The sequence below is a fragment of the Ambystoma mexicanum genome, chromosome 9, assembly GCF_040938575.1.
Source record: "Ambystoma mexicanum isolate Mex_15411 chromosome 9, UKY_AmexF1_1, whole genome shotgun sequence".
NCBI lineage: Eukaryota > Metazoa > Chordata > Amphibia > Caudata > Ambystomatidae > Ambystoma > Ambystoma mexicanum.
Window position 1 is genome coordinate 650705141 of NC_090931.1, and position 17349 is coordinate 650722489.

The following is a 17349-nucleotide window of genomic DNA, read 5'->3' on the forward strand; positions in this document are numbered from 1 at the left end:
CCGTCCAGGCTGGAGCAGCCACACTCACCTCTCAAAGCAGAGCGCTGCAGCGGGAGGCTGCTCGGTTCTGCTGCCGCCCAGCCTGCATGGATGTAGGACGAGCTCATGGTTGCTAAGCAACCCTTACATAACGGAGAACACTTGTGGCACTGTGGTGATGGCGTCGACCACGCCTGCCGCCCAGGCAGTCATGGAGCTTTACATTAAAAAAAATATTTTGTTGTTTTCAACAGGGGTCGCAGCCAGAGGTTGCAAAGGCCATGTCGGGGGTTTCAGGGGTTGCAGCTGTGACCTCTAGCGACCCCCAAATGACATCTGTGGTGTCATCCCTTCTGGGTTTTGGCTTCACTTTCTGGCTGGAACTTCAGTCATCTTAGATTGGTGACGTAACATTCTGTGGTTATCTTGGATCAGTGACATCACTTCCTGCAGCCATCTTGGATTGCTGACATCACTTCCAGTGTCCATCTTGGAGTGGTGACATTAGTGCCAGTTGCCATCTTGAATCAGTGACACCACTTCCTGCGGTCATCTTGGATCAGTCCTATCTCCTATCTCCATCTGAAGTCCATCAAGCAGGTGGAAATCACCTTATCCCAGCAACACCAGGGACAATATCAGAGAGATCACTGATAGAGTAGGCCCTCACATGACAAGAATGTGTCATCCCTTCTGAACTCCCTGGGTGCGCCCAGCCAGGGGTGTCCTAGTTAAGAGTGGAACAATAAAGGGTGAAGATCAGCCATTGACCAGCCTCTCCGCCTACAAGCCTTTGCTTTGCTGTATCCTGCTACCTGTCTGTAATACCCTTCCTTCCCCTTCTACTTCTCTCTTCACTCTCCATTACATGTCACATTCTCACATCTACCCCCAGTGCCTCTCTATTTCACAGACTCAATGTCGCTATGCTTCTATATCTCACTCCTTTTCTATTGCTCTTTGGAATGCACAGTCTGTCTGCAATAAAACCTCCTATATTTCCATCTTCCTTTCTAATTCTCCTTCTCTTAACCTCATTACCCTTACTGAAACCTGGATCTCTCCCTCTGACTCTGCAACCCTTGCTGCACTCCATGACCCTGTCTACACCTTCACTCACTCTCCCCGCCCCACTTGCGGGGTGGTGCTGTAGGACTGTTTTCATACTCCAAACTTCCTATCTCTCCTACTCCCATATCTCATGCTAATTCTATCTCATTCAAATACACTATCAACACAATCGCTGCCCCCTATGGCAAACATATTACCTCTCGCTAACAGCCATCTGGTCCGGTAGGTCAATTCTTTGACCACTTCTCCCAACTAATTGACTTTCTCCCTCCCGATCACCACCTCATTGTCATTGGTGACTTCAACTCCCCTCTCTCTCTGCTGCTCTATACACTGAATTCAACTCTCTTCTACTTAACCACTCACTCTCTTCTGTCCACTCTATGCCCCCCCATTCATATGGAAACTCCCTTAACCTTATTTTCTTCTCCTCTCATCTCTCTGCATCTAGTATCTCCACCATACCTTCTCCCTCTGATCACTCTATTGCCTTTACCTCAATCTCAACTCCGGCTTCTTCTTCACTCTCTACATCTACTACAACTATTATTAAGTGCAAGTTCCCCTCCTCCAAACTACCTGACTACCTCTCTGACCTACACCACTCTCTCTCCTCTGACGCTGAATTCACCTTTCCATCCACAGTGGAAGCCTTCACTAGCTGTAACACTGCTTTTTATGCTCCCTTTACCTCTTACTACACTCACTCCTAAATCTTCCCGTCCATGGCCCTGGATTACGCCTCTCAGCCGCACCTTGAAAACAACAATGCAGAAATAGCTTTGCACTTGGCAAAGTCAAGACCCTCCTCTGATCTCAAACTCTTTCTCACTGCTCTTCAAAACTATTCCTCTACTCTTCATTCTGCCAAAAGTGACTTCTATTTCTCTCTCATTTCATCTCAATACTCTCAACCTAGGTGCCTCCAAACATCTCTCAAATCATTTCTCCCACGTCCTAAACCCACCTCCATCTCCTCTACTCTTTCTGCAATGATCTTGCTCTCTGCTTACCGTCTAAAGTTTTTACCATTCACAATATCCTCACTAATTACCTTCCATTCCCTCCTCCCGCACACTTTTCTGCACCACTCCTACCCTCCTCTCCTGCTACAATGTATTCCTTCCCCCCGCCAATCCTGATTAGATTATGGCCCTACTCCTCAAGGCTAACCCTTCCTGTGCCCCCACTGTTCACGCACATTGTGAGGCACGCAGCTGCCAGTGTTTCTCCACATCTTAATTCCCTCTTCAACTCCTCTCTTGACAATGCCACTTTTCCCTCTGCCTATAAGATAGCTACTGTCATCCCTCGCTTTAAGAAACCTGACCTAGATCGCAACTGTCCTGCCAACATCCGTCCTGTCTCTCTTCTACCACACTATTCCAAAATCCCAGAGCGAATGGTATTCATTCAATTTACTGAGTCCCTTGATATTAACAACCTTCAATCTGGCTTCCGACCTCTGCATTCTACAGAGACGGCTCTCCTCAATGTCAGCAACTTCATCTCTTCCTCTCAGGATGCAAACATTTCATCTATTCTTATTTTTCGCGACGTCTCTGCTGTCCTCAATACTGTTGACCATTCTGACCTTCTCTCTACATTATCTCTCCTTGGCATCAGAGATAAGGCCCTCACTTGGTCCGCTTCATACCTGGCCACCAGCCACCAATCTAGCTGGTGGAAACATGAGGCAGCAACAGCACTGATCTATTTGGAATGAAGTGCTTTATAAATGAACAATTATATAAACATTATAACACTCTCTCTCTGATCTCACCTTTCCAGAAATCCATCAAAGCACTCCACACCAGTACTTAGTTCCGTTTCGCCGAGCAGGCATTTACAGTAGTTCCACACAGCAGATGCCTACTGGCCTCTGAAAGGCACTGGCCTCTTGACGCTAGCCTCGTCACTGGTAAGGGAAAGCTGCACCCAAGACTACATTTGTACATGATACTTTGATTTCATATAGAAGATAACATTATGATTAGAGTGTAAAAAACAAAATATGGCCGCGGTTGTAAGATAAATGAGATGAGCAGTGTGACCCCCTCCCCCGCCCTGATGCACCATCTGCCCACCTCATCTACCGCTCCACTTAATACCCATCTTACCTTCCCCTTCAGCATTAACCATTTTATTGTAAAAGACCATTTTCAAAACATTACTCTGTGTTGATTTCAAGGTGTAGAAAGACTGCTCTATGACCGCGCAGAGCGGTCTTTCTAAATAGAACTGTCAGCCCCTGCAACACACACAAGTGTGCGCAGGGGCTGACAGGCAAGGCGAGACAGAGGACAAGCCGCAGGAGTGTCAGGTGAATGTGTGTGCATGCAGTGTGTGCATCTTGTGTGGGGTGTGTGAGTGAGAGAGAGATATCAGGAAATGAACAAGAATGTGTTTGTGTGTGTATGTGTGTTGTAGTGTGTGTGTGCATGTGCGCGCGCATTTAAGATATGGGGAAATTAACATAAATGTGTGTTTGTGTATATATGCAGTGGGTGGGGGAGCAGAATGGCAAGGAGCGATGGGAGGCTCTGGGTGTTAAACCCCCCGAAGTAAAAAATAAAGTCATGTCCTTTTTTGCTTTCTAAGGGCTGCACTACAATCGACTGAAATAAATCAGTCTTTTTATGTGGGACCTTTAGAAAGCAGAGAAACGGCACAGAACATGTTTAAGTCATGGGCAGTTTTGGTATTCATACAAGGAAGCCCGACGTATTATATATTTACTTTTCAGTGTAAGATCCTTGTGATAGTAGATGATATTGTATCTTTATTCTCACACAAAGAAAATGTGAAAATAGCATTTGGAAATCATTAAATATCATAAATAAAGACCCATACGCCTACTTAAAGGTACCTCTATTCATTGAGAAGGTAAAATGGGCGGCGAGTAGTTTCATTTAAGAGACGAATCTCCCGTCCAATCCTGGTGCCCTTTAATGGTATTGTGGCTGTGCCGGATGAACTCAATAAAAATGGCGATCCTACCTAAATTGTTATATTTGTTTCAAGCTCTCCGATTCGAGTTCCAGCTTCCTTTTTTCGAACATTGCGCAAAATACTGTCACAGTATATATGGACAAATAAATCCCCACGCATGGCATTGAAAACATGAATGATTCCTTTAAACAGAGGAGGGGTAGGTCTTCCTAACTATAGAGAATACTATCCGGCGGCACAGTTGCGGGTTATAATGGATAGGTTTAGGGAGGACACAGACAAAAGGTGGAGACAGACGGAAAGAGCTATAGTGGGTCCTAGAATGGGAGAGAAACTATGGTTACCTAGATCGGACGGACCCCAGAATATTCATCATAGTGTTATTACAGGGGTAGTGGTGGATACTTGGGATCGCCAACATGGGTTTGCAACCTTTCCCTCCCCGTTCACCCCCTTATTTGCAAATCCCCAATTTACTCCAGGATATTCAGTTAGCTCTTTTTTCGAATGGAAAAGGGAGGGTTGCATAAAGTTTCGAGGCATGTTCTCGGATCAAGAGATTAAATCCTTTGCGCTATGCAAAGAGGAGTTGGCCCTCCAGGAGAAGCACTATTTTCAATATTCTCTTAGCTCGCCACTGGTTAATGGCCCCATCTAATAGGTTGGCAGTGGTAAGGCCACTCACATCGTTTGAATAGTTTGTAATCTCTAGCTCGGGGGATAAACATCTAATCTCTAGATTATACAAGTACTTGGTGGATGTACCCTCATCAAGGGTTCCTACATTTCAACTAGCTTGGGCAAACACCTTGGGATATATACCTACAGATGAATCATGGTCCCGTTTATGGTTAAATATTCCGAAAATGACAAGATCTATACAAATTCGGGAATTCTCCCTTAAATTGATTTATCAGTAGCATTATACCCCTCAACGAACTCCTGAAGTAGAATTGCTTTTACTGTTCCATGTTTAATGTATATTTTCTTGTTCATTGTAAAGCGCCTTGGATTAAGGCGCTATATAAAAAAAGAAATACAAATACAAACGATTACACAAAATCTCTACTTCGGTTCCGGCCTCTTGTTGGCGGTATTGTGGGGGCAAGGAGGATTGGCTGCATGTATGGTGGTCGTGTCCTAGGTTGGCTCAATTTTGGTAGGAGGTGCAGGCAAATATGAAGGTGATGCTTGGTTTTACGAGAAAGAGACCTCTTGGGGAAAGTCTAATAGACTTGGCAGCAAAAGTTAATGAACAGTGTCTGAAATACAAGAGGAAAACATTCTATATTCTTCAGTTGGCCGCATTGTTAGCAGTAGCTCAGAAATTGAACTCTTATGGATCCCCACATATAAAAGACTGGTACTATAAGATGTGGAACTTTGTATCTTTGGAGTGGATTACATACACAATCCAAGGGGAACACGCCAGATCTTCAACGGAATGGGCTATGATCCTGATCTTTTTACATGGGGACTTTATGGAACAGCATTGTCCGCACAATCTGCGAATACTGACCATTCTTTGGACTTAATGATAACCTTGATATTCACTGTACATGGCAGTGTGGGTGGGTTGGGGGGAGGGGAAACAGGGTGGTGAGGAAGTCTGGGGGAATTCAGGGTATGGGAATTGGTTGGTTTAAAAAAAAAATGTTATTTTTGATTTGTATTGTGTCTATTTGAAAATCCAATAAATAAAATAAAATTAAATTAAAAAAAGAAACCATCCCTTGCAGCCATTAATGTGTCTCGCCATGAATCTGTCATCCTGATCATCACCTCATTATCAGCAGGTTTAGTAAACTGTCAGTGGAGCTACAGTTCACCCAGCCAAATTTGAAAGGGCTTACTTGATCCTCTTTCTTCAACAGTCCCGCATCCCTAATTCGGGGGACACGGGACAATTCCCTTCATCGAGTTTTGGTGCCGCAACATACAGAACGTTGGGCCACTCTACCTCTGCGTGCAGGATCCAGACTCACGCCCGATAGGTATAGGTTTCAGATGTCCTTCCTGTGAATCAGTGCTTAATTTGTGCAGTGCCAGGACTGAAATACTTTCTAGCACACCCACGACACATCGGGACGGGTGACTTCCCGCTCACTGTTGCCACCACCCATGGCTACTGCCCTCAGTGCCAACAGGTCTGGTGTTGAAGCTGCAACATCCACTGGCTCATTGGGGATGCTGGATGTCCTGATTTTGGCAGATGTGAGATTTACGGTATTACCCAAATTGTTTGTTTACAATTGTTCGAATGAACAATTGACCGAATTTAAAGGGTCACAATTGACCTTTTCACAATTGACCGCATATATATATATATATATCGCTTTGGTTTTATATATATATATATATATATATATATATATATGGGGTTTGGGGCGGGTTTGGGTTGGGTGGGGGGTTGCGGGGGGTTTCCCCCCGCATATATGTTACAATTGACCTTCACAATTTGGTCAATTGTGAAAAGGTCAATTGTCATTCGAACAATTCGTATACAACCAGATTTACACATTCCAATCAACATAACCTACAATGAAATTCTTGTTGTGCCCTGATATGAGGTCAATGTTTATATGAGTCCATTGTTTATGAGACAAATGTTTAAGTGTGTCATTAAACACAATCATTGTTAACATTTTGCTATGATTCTATAGGTGCTTTCTTACCAAAACACCACATCACAATTGAACTGAGTCTGAGACAATAAGTGCCGGGGCTTGGAAATAAGTGCCAGAGCTGAGCCATGGCAAACACCCCCACAAATTAAGCACTGCTGTGAATGCAGGGTTTGTACGCCCCCTCTTCCCTTAGGGAGCTGGATTTACATTCCCACCCTCCGAGGGCAGGGATAATACTCCTTGTCTTGATTCAAGCCCTGTATCTACAATTTTGGGATCCTTAATATTGACATCACCACTTTCTTTTCCAGTTGTGTCAGCTTGCTCTCGCCCATGGCTACCATCCTGTCATCTTTAATCGGCGCTGCCACAACGAGTGCCCACTCAGTACGATCAAGCTGCAGCCGTACGGCGATCCCTGCGACCTTCGCGAGGCAGTTCAGTACATCCACCACCGGCACCAGGCCTCGAGGCTCTTTGCTGTGGCAGAGAGCACAGGGGCAGGCCTCCTCTTTTCCTATCTGGGCGAGTGTGGCTCTTCCAGCTACATGACAGCGGCCGCCTGCATCTCTCCACTCCTTTGCCCTCAGGCTTGGTTTGAGGATGGCTGCCCCTGGTTCTGGGAGAAAATCTTTCTCTTCTATCAAAAGTTGACCCTCAGCAGGTGAGTTCACACATGTTGACTGATAAAGAAAAAGAGGCATACACTGACCATGTGAGCCTCAACTTCAAGGAGCTATAGAGGAGCTTGATAGCCAAGTGATTTACCATAGGAGAGGAAGTGGTTGAATCTGGGGAAAAAATGGTGCTTCATTGAGAAGGAGGTTGTGGTAGGTCAGATGCTGACGTTAGTTTCATGTGAGTGTGGTATTTCAGGCGGCCTGTCATCCAACTCTTTGCTCTAAAATCTCCCACTCTCATCTCCGCAGGCGATTACTCCCCCTCTTGGTGGTTGTTTTTTGTGCTTTTCTTTATTTATTCGTTTAATGGCTAACAGGGGAACCCCCAGAGAGTATTAGTACACTTTAGACCCCGAAACAGGAAATCACCATCTCAGTTCCTTAGCAAGGACCAGAAAGAGATAAAACAAGCCTGCTAATCGTGCAGAAGATTTGTTAGCAAATTGGGGTATCAGGTAATATTTTCCCCACCAATAATGGTCGGGAACGGGAATAGGTGATATTATTAGTGGGGATCATTTTTTGGGTCCCCCGTTCCCCTTAAAAATATATGGGGGTTGCGGGGCTGTCCCCCGCAGGTTCCATGGGGTGTCCCCGCAGGTTCCATGGGGAAATATTGCCGCAAAAATTTGGCAACATTCTTGTATGGCGATATTTTTGCAGGGATATTATCACATGGAACCCAAATTGGGGAGCTGGCAGGGCCAGCGAGGAAAGGAACGGGGTGAAAAGGCCACTGAGAGAGTCAGTTGTGAGGCTTAGAGCCAGAGGAAGAGGACCATGTAACTCTCCTATAAATACGAGTCAAGGGGGGGCGGTTTGCCGGCTCTTTTGGGAGGTGATGGAAGTAGGTTTAGTTCCTAGGTCAAGAGGTTCATCGCTCCTCTCTTAGTGTTATGTTTTCGGCAGGATAGTAGAGGGAGAGTTGGGGGGGGCTCATGCTTTATTATATGCTTGCAAGAATAGCAGCTCTGCCTTAAGGGTTGTGTCCCTATACTCCTCCTCTGATCTAGTGTCTTATTGCCAGTGGCTCTGCCAGGGGGGAAGGGGCAAGGGGGCACAGCTGCACCTCATAGAGGTCAATGAATGTGCCACTCCAAGTTACCTCATCAGGCACCCCTATAAAAAATGTCTGGGGGCGCCACTGTTTATCGTACAAGTGGACACCAAATGTTAACGGAAAGATACACCAAAAAATATCGTAACCTATTATGAGCGACCTAAGGTACAAAGCGGTCTGATGATTTGTCTCCCCCGACCTTCTTCCATCACTATCCCTCATGAGTCCTCTTCAGGGCTCTGATGTTTTCGTGTCTGCTACAGGTCTTGTCATGTGTGCATTTGTTCACATCTGTTGGCACACCCAACGGTCACTGTTTAACACAAGGAGACATCTGCATCTTACGAAGGGGATTTTTGGGAGGTGCATATTGCTAGCCTAAGGGCCCAGCCTTTAGAGAGCCACAAGAGCCCCAAAAATGTAGCTGTCATCCCCTTGTGGATTGCAAGCAGAGCATGTACACTCAGCCTGCGCCTTACAGACAGTAGCCCACCCTGGCTTCAAGGTGTCCCATACGTCACCCATATTTCCCATCTACAGGACAGGACCCCCGGGGGCCAGATCCCAGTGCGCACTCTTATGGTTTCTGGCCTTACTGCGGTTCCCTGGACCCTGCTTTTCTTTCTAGCATTGCACTATGCTGCTGTGTTGGAGAGCGCTCACGCGGTATCAGGTAATAATGTCCCCGTACATCATGTCCCCGTACAGAATGCCACCAGGAAAAGCCATTGGTGACATAATATATGGTGATGGGCTGCAGGGATCACCCTGGTCCCCTTGTAAAAAAAAATAATAATTTGGGGGTTGCGGGTTGTCCCCCGAATGTTCAATGCAATAATGTCTCCACAAAAAACTGCAACTTTTTTTGGCAGGAAACATTTTTGCGTGCACATTATTACATGGAACTGCTCACAATCAGCCAAACAGACCATTGTAGTCTACATGTTACATTTCAGAAGTGAAATGCCCCCATCTTCATTCGCTTAAGCGTGGCCTTTATATGCCTACACGTTTTGCAAGTTGCTGTTGAGCTGCTTTGTCCCAAAGCACCCCGAAGCATCCAAAAAGGGAATGTTAATCTAAGGTGGGTTCACTTTTCTCTTGACTTTCCATCTGCACTTGGACCATTTTCTCTCCTTCCCAGATTCCTTATCCAACCACTCTTGCATCCCCATAGATCAAGGCTTGGCATTCAGATCCCCCCACTCTTCCCCCTCCATCACCTTCTCATTTGATTTGATTTGATTTGTAAAGCGCAAAAAACCAGGCCCTGGGGCAACCGGGCGCATACTCTTACACATGTTACAAAAAGCAGTAGTTACAGAAGTTACAAAAATATACAGCATATATACATGTACATACTCTTAAACATGTTACAAAAAGCAGTAGTTACAGTGAGGTACAAAAATCTACAGCATATATACATGTACCGAAGGGTACCATTAACAGCTTTACCCTTTGCTCTGTGTGTGTGACGATGTATGGGACTGTGTGCAGGAGACCCTATAGCGACTCAGGCCCAGAGAAGGTTGCAACAGCTGTCGAGCAAATAAGAGATTCCCAAACACTTCAGATTACATTGATGGTCCTAGGCGTGCAGTGGGAAGACAAGCTCGGTGCACATCAGCTCGGAAAACCCTGGCACGGATTACAAACCGAAGCCAAAAGCAAATCTTTTGACAGCCTAGCCAATTGCAGCAAGTGGGCCTTCACACATGGCACTCAAAGACTGACAGCTACAGTTAAGTCTCAATACCAAATGCTGTCAGAAGCGCGAGTCAGATCCCTGGGAACTTGACAGGAGGTAGAATTCCAATACACAGGAGAGCTAGTGGCACCTGTACTTTGTAGGCAGAGCACTAGTTTGGGAAGCAGCCATAACACACCTGCCTGACCTTAAAATGGTGGGACTGGGCAGTGGCCAAACAAAACCATAAGAAAACTCTCCATACCTACGATTATGATATGATAGGTTATTTATATCGCGCTTAATACCCAGAGGTTTCTAAGCGCGGACCAGGGGATCGAGTCTGTGCTTTGGCGTGTCGTCTTGCTTCCAAGGCAAGCACGTTGCCCCTGAGCTATCCTTCTTCGCCATGGGTTTGGACTCTCCCATCCCGATATGGGGAGGAAGTGGAAACAGATGGCAAAGGCTTATCACGACCCAGAAGGGCTAGGCAGGAAGAGAGCCACGAATCAGTGGCCTTATTGCCTCAATTAACCAATCACCAGCAAGACAAAAGCAGACACGTCTTCTGGCTTTGTGGGTGTGTAGATGAGGTTCCAAAGTGTGAGTTTTCCACCTGTTGAACGGAGCAGGATGAGAAGGGGAATGAGCTCAAGAGCTGCGTTGATCAGACAAGGTGTGCCAACTTGGAGCAGAGAGGGTCACCGGGAGCGGGCACTATCCAGTGAGCCGCAGTAGTGAAGAGGCGAGGTTTAGCCCACTACTGCAGGACACCTGCTGACAAGCCAGGCCTAAGGCCTGGCTGGGGCCAGAGAGATAGTGATAGGGGGTAGGTCGAGTTAGATGAGGTGCTATATACCCTAAAGCTGGGGAAATGTGTGGGGTGCTATATCTCAAGAACCAGAAATGTGAAGCAAGGCAGGGTGCTATGTACCCTAAAAGTGGAGTAGCGAGCAGGCGTTATAGCCCCAGGGCTAGAACCTACAGTGAGTTCAGAAAGAAGGGGTGGCGGAGCTCAGACCGCGGTGCCTGTTGCTAGGTGATCAGCCCAATCGCAAGAGCCTTATAGTTAGCGCCCAGATAATGGTGAGAGAATCATATGCCTGGAAATAATTATACAAAGGGGAAATAGTCTTCCATGGTTGCCCAAGTGGACTAACACACTGGAAGAGACCACTAAGGCAGGGGGGAAGGGGGGACTACAAACCATTCCCAGCCAAGAGACTGACTGACTCGAGGGGTCCAACCATCAGCAGAGACCATCTGGAAGCAATGTGGCCAAGGTGCCGTCATTGGGCAAGGATCCCCATCAAAGGATAACAAAACGTGTGCTGGGGGACTATAAAACCCCCTCAGACTGTCAGTGACTTTGTTAGATACTGTCCTGAGTTTACAACAGTCATAAACAGGGCTTTCTAGACTAGTGAACAGGCCTTTTGACTCATGACAGTAGGTCTTTCTAGAGTAGGTAATTGAGCATCCTGGCAAGTTTGATCATAGAGATAAATGTTGTCATAGGGCAATTCCAAGGTCCCGTATGAGGTTGCCTCGGGCTTCATGCCCCTGAAGTCTGTGAAGTGAACTCACAATGTGCAATAAACTCTCAGGAACCAGAGATTAGTGTATTTGTAAGGGGGGGGGGCTTGGTATAGTGGCCCATGAGGGCGTCTTTCTGTCCCTTTACATGAGGCCCTCAGGAAGACTGTATATGTACCCACACAGGGGACCTCTATCTTTCGGGATACTCAAAGCCTGTTGTCAGAGTGCCCCCTGCCTCATCATTTGCTTTATGTGCAGCCGGATTCCTTGTTATTAATAACAATTGTGAGAACTCAATTGCTGGCCTCTGAGTGTTCTGTTCCTCCCTCCTCATGACATCGGTCACCTCTTGACACTGTCCTCTGTGACAGCCAGATGCTTCTTTAGTGGGGTTGGATTTGGGGGCTATATTAGGATCCTGTGTCCAAACAAAACAGCATGCCTCAAGGGAACAGTGGAGCACATCTTGAGCCAATCAAAGAACCACTTACCCATTAACAGTACTTTCTAGTACTTACCAGCAACGTTGTTACCGGACCGACACACTTGCAATGAGGCTCATTGTCTCCGTTAACATATTGTGCCCTGGTGTTGGCTCTGTAAACCAGGTTATGAAGAAACGGGGGAGACCCCCAGGAAGTGCTGAGAAAACCGGGGCGGAAAACGCCCCTTTTTTAAATTCTGGACCAAAAGGGAAGAACCATATCCCTTTCTGAAAAAAGGGATCAGGGGTCCAGAGAAAGAACTGTAAATTGTTGTGTAAACTGAGAAAACTCAAGGGAAGAGCCATCCCCTTTGGGATTGTGGAATGGGAAGTGACGCTTTGAATAACCAGGAAGACTCTAGGGGAAGGGAAAGCCGTCCCTAGAGAAACTTTATTAATTTTTCTTTTCTGCACCCTAGAGACTTTATATTTATAGTTTTGAAAGGAAGCTGCAGGTGTTCAGGCAGGAGACATTCAACCTTTTCACTTTCGATTGAGTTTAGTGTGTGAGGGTCAGTTTAGGATTTTGGACACAGGACAGAGAACTCCTTTTGCTTTAGAGATCCTGACACAGACGTTCCGTAATTTTGTCGAGGCAGGGAAACCCGTCTTAGTGTCAAGGATAGGTAGGATTTCCCCAACCCCTCTTTTTCTTTTGATAATAAAAGTCATTGATAAACAGTGTCAAAAAAGAAAAAGTGATCAAGGCCTCCATGTCACACGGTCTCCACCCAATAGTTACTTAATCACTGCACTTTTAGCAAAACTACATTATTTTATTCATATATCAAAGGTTGAAAACCTAGTTCAATGTGATGCACATATTTGGGCAAACAATTCATGGACAGTTAGACATATTAAATACGTAAAGTTATACTCAATTCAACAGAACACAAAAACCCTACTATTCAGCATAAACTCCGGACACAATGGAACAAACATATATGTGCAAAGTGCAAAACAACCCCTGACTCGTCAGGGGACACCTACACTCTTGCTGGTCCTTTTTTTTCTTGACCTGCCCCTTATTTACAGTGTCCCCTTATTTACAATGTCTTGATTCCTTCTTAGAAGGGGTGTGCCCCCCGTACTTCCCTTGACAATTGCTCCACTATTCATTACATAATGGCTCAAAAAAGGCTTAAGGAGAGCTCCTAATCAGCACCTCTGCCATTCCCCTCTCTCTTGCTTTTGAGGGCCAGTTTTCTGTTTGAGGAACACACATGTGAAGCCACAAAATGGCCCACTTGGTGCCATTCAGAGGGTTGTGCACTTCCAACCCTTCCTAGAGCAGATAAGGTGTAGAGTAGCGGCTGCAATAGATGTCTGCTTCCCTCCACTGCACGGTACGGGCAAGGGGAAATAGTTACAGAAAGGCGGAATGGGACTAAAAAACATTTCGTTTTTTCTATCACCTCTTTTCCCCAAAAGAGCCCTCCACTCCCCCTTTTGTCACATTGCTTCTGACATTGTCATTCAGCGCCCTCTGAATGCAGAAAAATGTGACTGTGTGGTATGTACTTTACACAAATATGAAGCTTGAGCATGGCACGGCCCCTAGATGGGCGTTTGGGTTGCAGAAGTAATTAACAGGTCCTTACATTAAGCAAAGTGCTGCTCAGGGCTCATGTCGAGGGACCGCAGCGGTGGACCATGACTGCCCACTTTTCTGAGAGGGAAGGCTCCGTCCCCCTCTGTGTGTAAAAAATTTTAAAAAATTAAACATTAATAACAGGTTGCAGTGCAGTGGCTGGTTTTTGGATCCTGGACAGGAATCAAACCCTGGCCTCGTGTCTCTGAAACCATGCAATTGTTGGAAGTAAAGCTGCACAATGTCTCATATTGACAGCTTTCTGTATGGACATGTTTTGTTACATGTTCTCGGATTTAAAAGGTGCATGCATTTTATACTTAAGCAGCAAGGTAATATGAACATCTTTTCCCTTCGCAAATTCTTCTTTTGTCGAGTGTGGTTTTTTAAATAGTGAAAAACAAGCCTGAATGGAATTTGCGTATTTCATGTTGACGTTGCATGACTTCACTTCCTAATGATCGCCAGAGTCCCCCCACTATTTTTAGGACTTGGGCCCTGGACTGCTGCTCGAAAAAGGGAATGGTGTAGGCTTTCCCTATGTAACATTGTGCCTTTCCCTGACAGGACCTCTTACAGAGGGCAATCACCGGTACATATTTCAGGTGTTCTGAGGGCAGGCCTGAAGACAGAGTGCTACTTGTGTGCAGAAACAGAAGCATCTAGTAACGGAACTGAGTACTGCAGGCTCTGGTCCTTTCTTGTGCTGTTGAGAGACAGGATCCCTCTATCATGAAGCCAAGTGTACGCCGGAGAGGACAAAACGTCAGGATTAATTTCAGAAAGTTTATTTGGGTTTATGCTGAAGATTGGCCAACTCAAAGAGGGCAAAAGATCTTTTCAGTTAAAAAAGAATTCTCAGAGTCTCTCTCTGGGCCTCTCCCCAGTGTCACTTGTCTAACGTTGCTCAATGGTTGATGTCCTGGTGGGACAGTGGCCTTCCTTACGTGGCCACTGGATGGAGCGCATCTCCAAAATTAATTAGTCTCTTGCTGTAACTCTATTCTATTCTTGAGCAGGTGGCTCAGCTTCTCCTTGATGTGAGCTCGGCCTGGAGGATTTGTAGGTGCCTGATGGGGGTACTAGTTCATCTCCTTGCTTTAGGGTTCTGAGAAAACAACCTCCTGCCCCCCTCTTCCTCACCTCCATTGTATTGTAATGTATTGCATTTGTTATTTATATAGTGCCCTTTCCCCATTTGTTTGGCCTCAATGTGCTTTGTGGTTGGAACGCCCTCAGTGACCGCAGTCCATATGTAGGAGGTTCTAAGAGTTTAATTTAGGAGATGCTTGTGTGCAATTTTGGCAGGTTTAGGATTTAGGCAGCTGGCTAGGCTCCAGTAAGCAGCCCAGAGGTCAGGCACGTGGGTGGGCACTGTTGTTGGTTTAGGATAAAGTGGTATTGCTGAAGATTCAATGTGTGCCCAGCTCGACCACATTTCTATTTCGTTGGTTGTCACTGTATACTAGTGGCAGAGGTGTTGAGGTATATCAGGGGTTTCAGGGTGGATGGCTATGTGTGCTGCTAGACCGGAATGGCATGGCCATAGCTGTATTCTATGGTGCATGGATGAGTGGCCGTGCCTTTGGCCTATGTCCACAGACGTGGTGTAAGGTATATGTACCATATGCTTGGATAGAATTTGACTGAAGTGTTCTTTTACTTTGTCCAATGCGGATGGCTGGTCCTACTATTTGCGTTCACCCTGGAATGAAAGTCTGAGCAGCGAGAGACGGGCCGAGAGGGAGGAGAGAGCAGGGGATGAGGGGAGGACAATAAGGGGTGAGGGGAGGACAATGGTTTTTTATGGAGTGCCTCTGCGAAATCTGCTGGCATTCATGAGATATTGGTGGGTAGGAGTGTTCTGTTTCTCGGGAGGACCAAACTTTATTGCGGTGTGCCTCAGCGAATGCTGCCGGTTTCCCTGGAGTGTTGTTATTGTCACAGTTGGCCACTGCGAATGCTGCCGGCATCCGCAGGGTTTTGGTGGATAGGAATGTTGTGATTGGGTTCAGCAATATAGTTTAGAGGGGGGAGGGTTCAAGAGTAGGGAGGGAACAGCCAGGTTATCAGGGCCTTTCTTAATGACAAGTGGTTTTCAATATTGTAAATGTGCAGGGGTAGGGAGGTCCAGATGGTCGGCGCTTGGACGGAGAACGAGGATCCGCCCAGTCTGGAGGAGTTGTAAAGTGGAACCACTAGGAGAGATGCTGTGTGAGATCTGAGATTCCTTGAGGGGTGGTAGCGAGTGATTTTGTCTTAAAGCAATTTGCGGCTGATGTTGTGGATGGCCCTGTGGGTGATGCACATGGCTTTGAAGGTAGTGCATCAACCAATCGGGAGCCAATGGAGGACTCTTAGTGTAAGGCTGATGTGTTCTCTGGGATGTAGGTTAATGGGCAGGCAGGCTGCAGTGTTTTGTATTCTTTGCAGTTTCCTTAGTTGAAACGCTGGTGCGCCTAGGTAAAGGCAGTTTGTGTAGTCTAGGCAGCAGAGAATGATGGCTGAGAAATGGTCAGGATAGGTGAGGTAAGGGAAGATATGCCTGAGGATCCGTAGATGGAAGAATCAGGTTTTAGACACAGATTTGATGTGTTGGTAGAGGGCTAAATCCGTGTGCAGACTGCATCCAAGGTTTTTGACCGAGGTAGAGGTTGCCGGTGGGGGTCCCAGGGATTGTGACCATGGAATCGGTCGGGGAAGGTGCACTGTTTTCCTACAGACTAGGATTTCAGTTTTCCCAGGATTGAGGATGAAGTTGAAGATGGATGGGGGAGCCTGCTGCCAATCCCTCCTACTAAGTTAATGACAAGGAAGAAGGGCAGAAAACACAGCAAACACCCACTCTATTTCGGACAAATTACTAGTGGACCCATGATTGACAAGTACGTTGAGAGATATCTCCTCAGCCAGCCATACCGACCAAGGGACATAAAGATCTATCCATGCATGAATGAAAATGTGCAGGCCATTATCAGGGACACCTGTATGGAAAGCTTGGACTAAACACCAAGAAGCCATGTTGTTGACGTTGTTAGAGACACCACGACATAGGAGCGTTAGACATGAAGCACACATGCCATCCGCACTTCGGGCCAAAAACACACATTCGAATACATGAAGAACACGAGCGTACAGTTCTATAGTGGAGGACAGATACATATTCATACTGTCATTGCTTTTATTATTGTTGCCATTAGCTATATGCAGCAGCGCAGAAACCGCAAGGTGCAAGAGATCCTGAGCAGAGCTTGCAGATGCTTACACGCAAATAATCCTATGGAACTGCAGGAGCACCTATGGGACCTGACAGAGCCAAGTGTGACTAACCTATGGAAATGTAGTACAGCATGGACACTGTAGAAACTGCATTATAAGGTTTAGGAGAAATACAGCAGGCCTCAGGCCTCTGAGCATGAGATGCACAGCTCAAATCCGTGGTCTCTGAACATGTGACGCAGCCCAAGCAGACAATGGACAGCGATCGGCGGTGGGAAAGGAAAGCTGGTCCCAGGCTGCCAGACACAGACAGCAACAAGTATGCAACAATATGCAACACGTGTTGCGCCGGACAGGAGAGCACTCTCATAAGCAAAGGTGGTGCACACAAGTTACAATCCAGACACATAATCGTTCTCATCACCTTGAAGAGGTACACAGTGAGCTGAGAATCTTTGCG

General features: G+C 46.3%; 1 protein-coding gene across 1 annotated transcript in view; it reads left to right on the forward strand.

Annotated features, from left to right (window-relative positions):
- The window catches only part of LOC138488438 (protein ABHD15-like), a 76800-nt gene that overhangs the window by 40425 nt on the left and 19026 nt on the right, over nt 1–17349 (forward strand). Inside the window, exon 2 of the mRNA XM_069615385.1 lies at nt 6941–7293. Coding sequence (XP_069471486.1) covers nt 6941–7293 — 353 coding nt within the window. The remainder of the gene's footprint in view (nt 1–6940; nt 7294–17349) is intronic.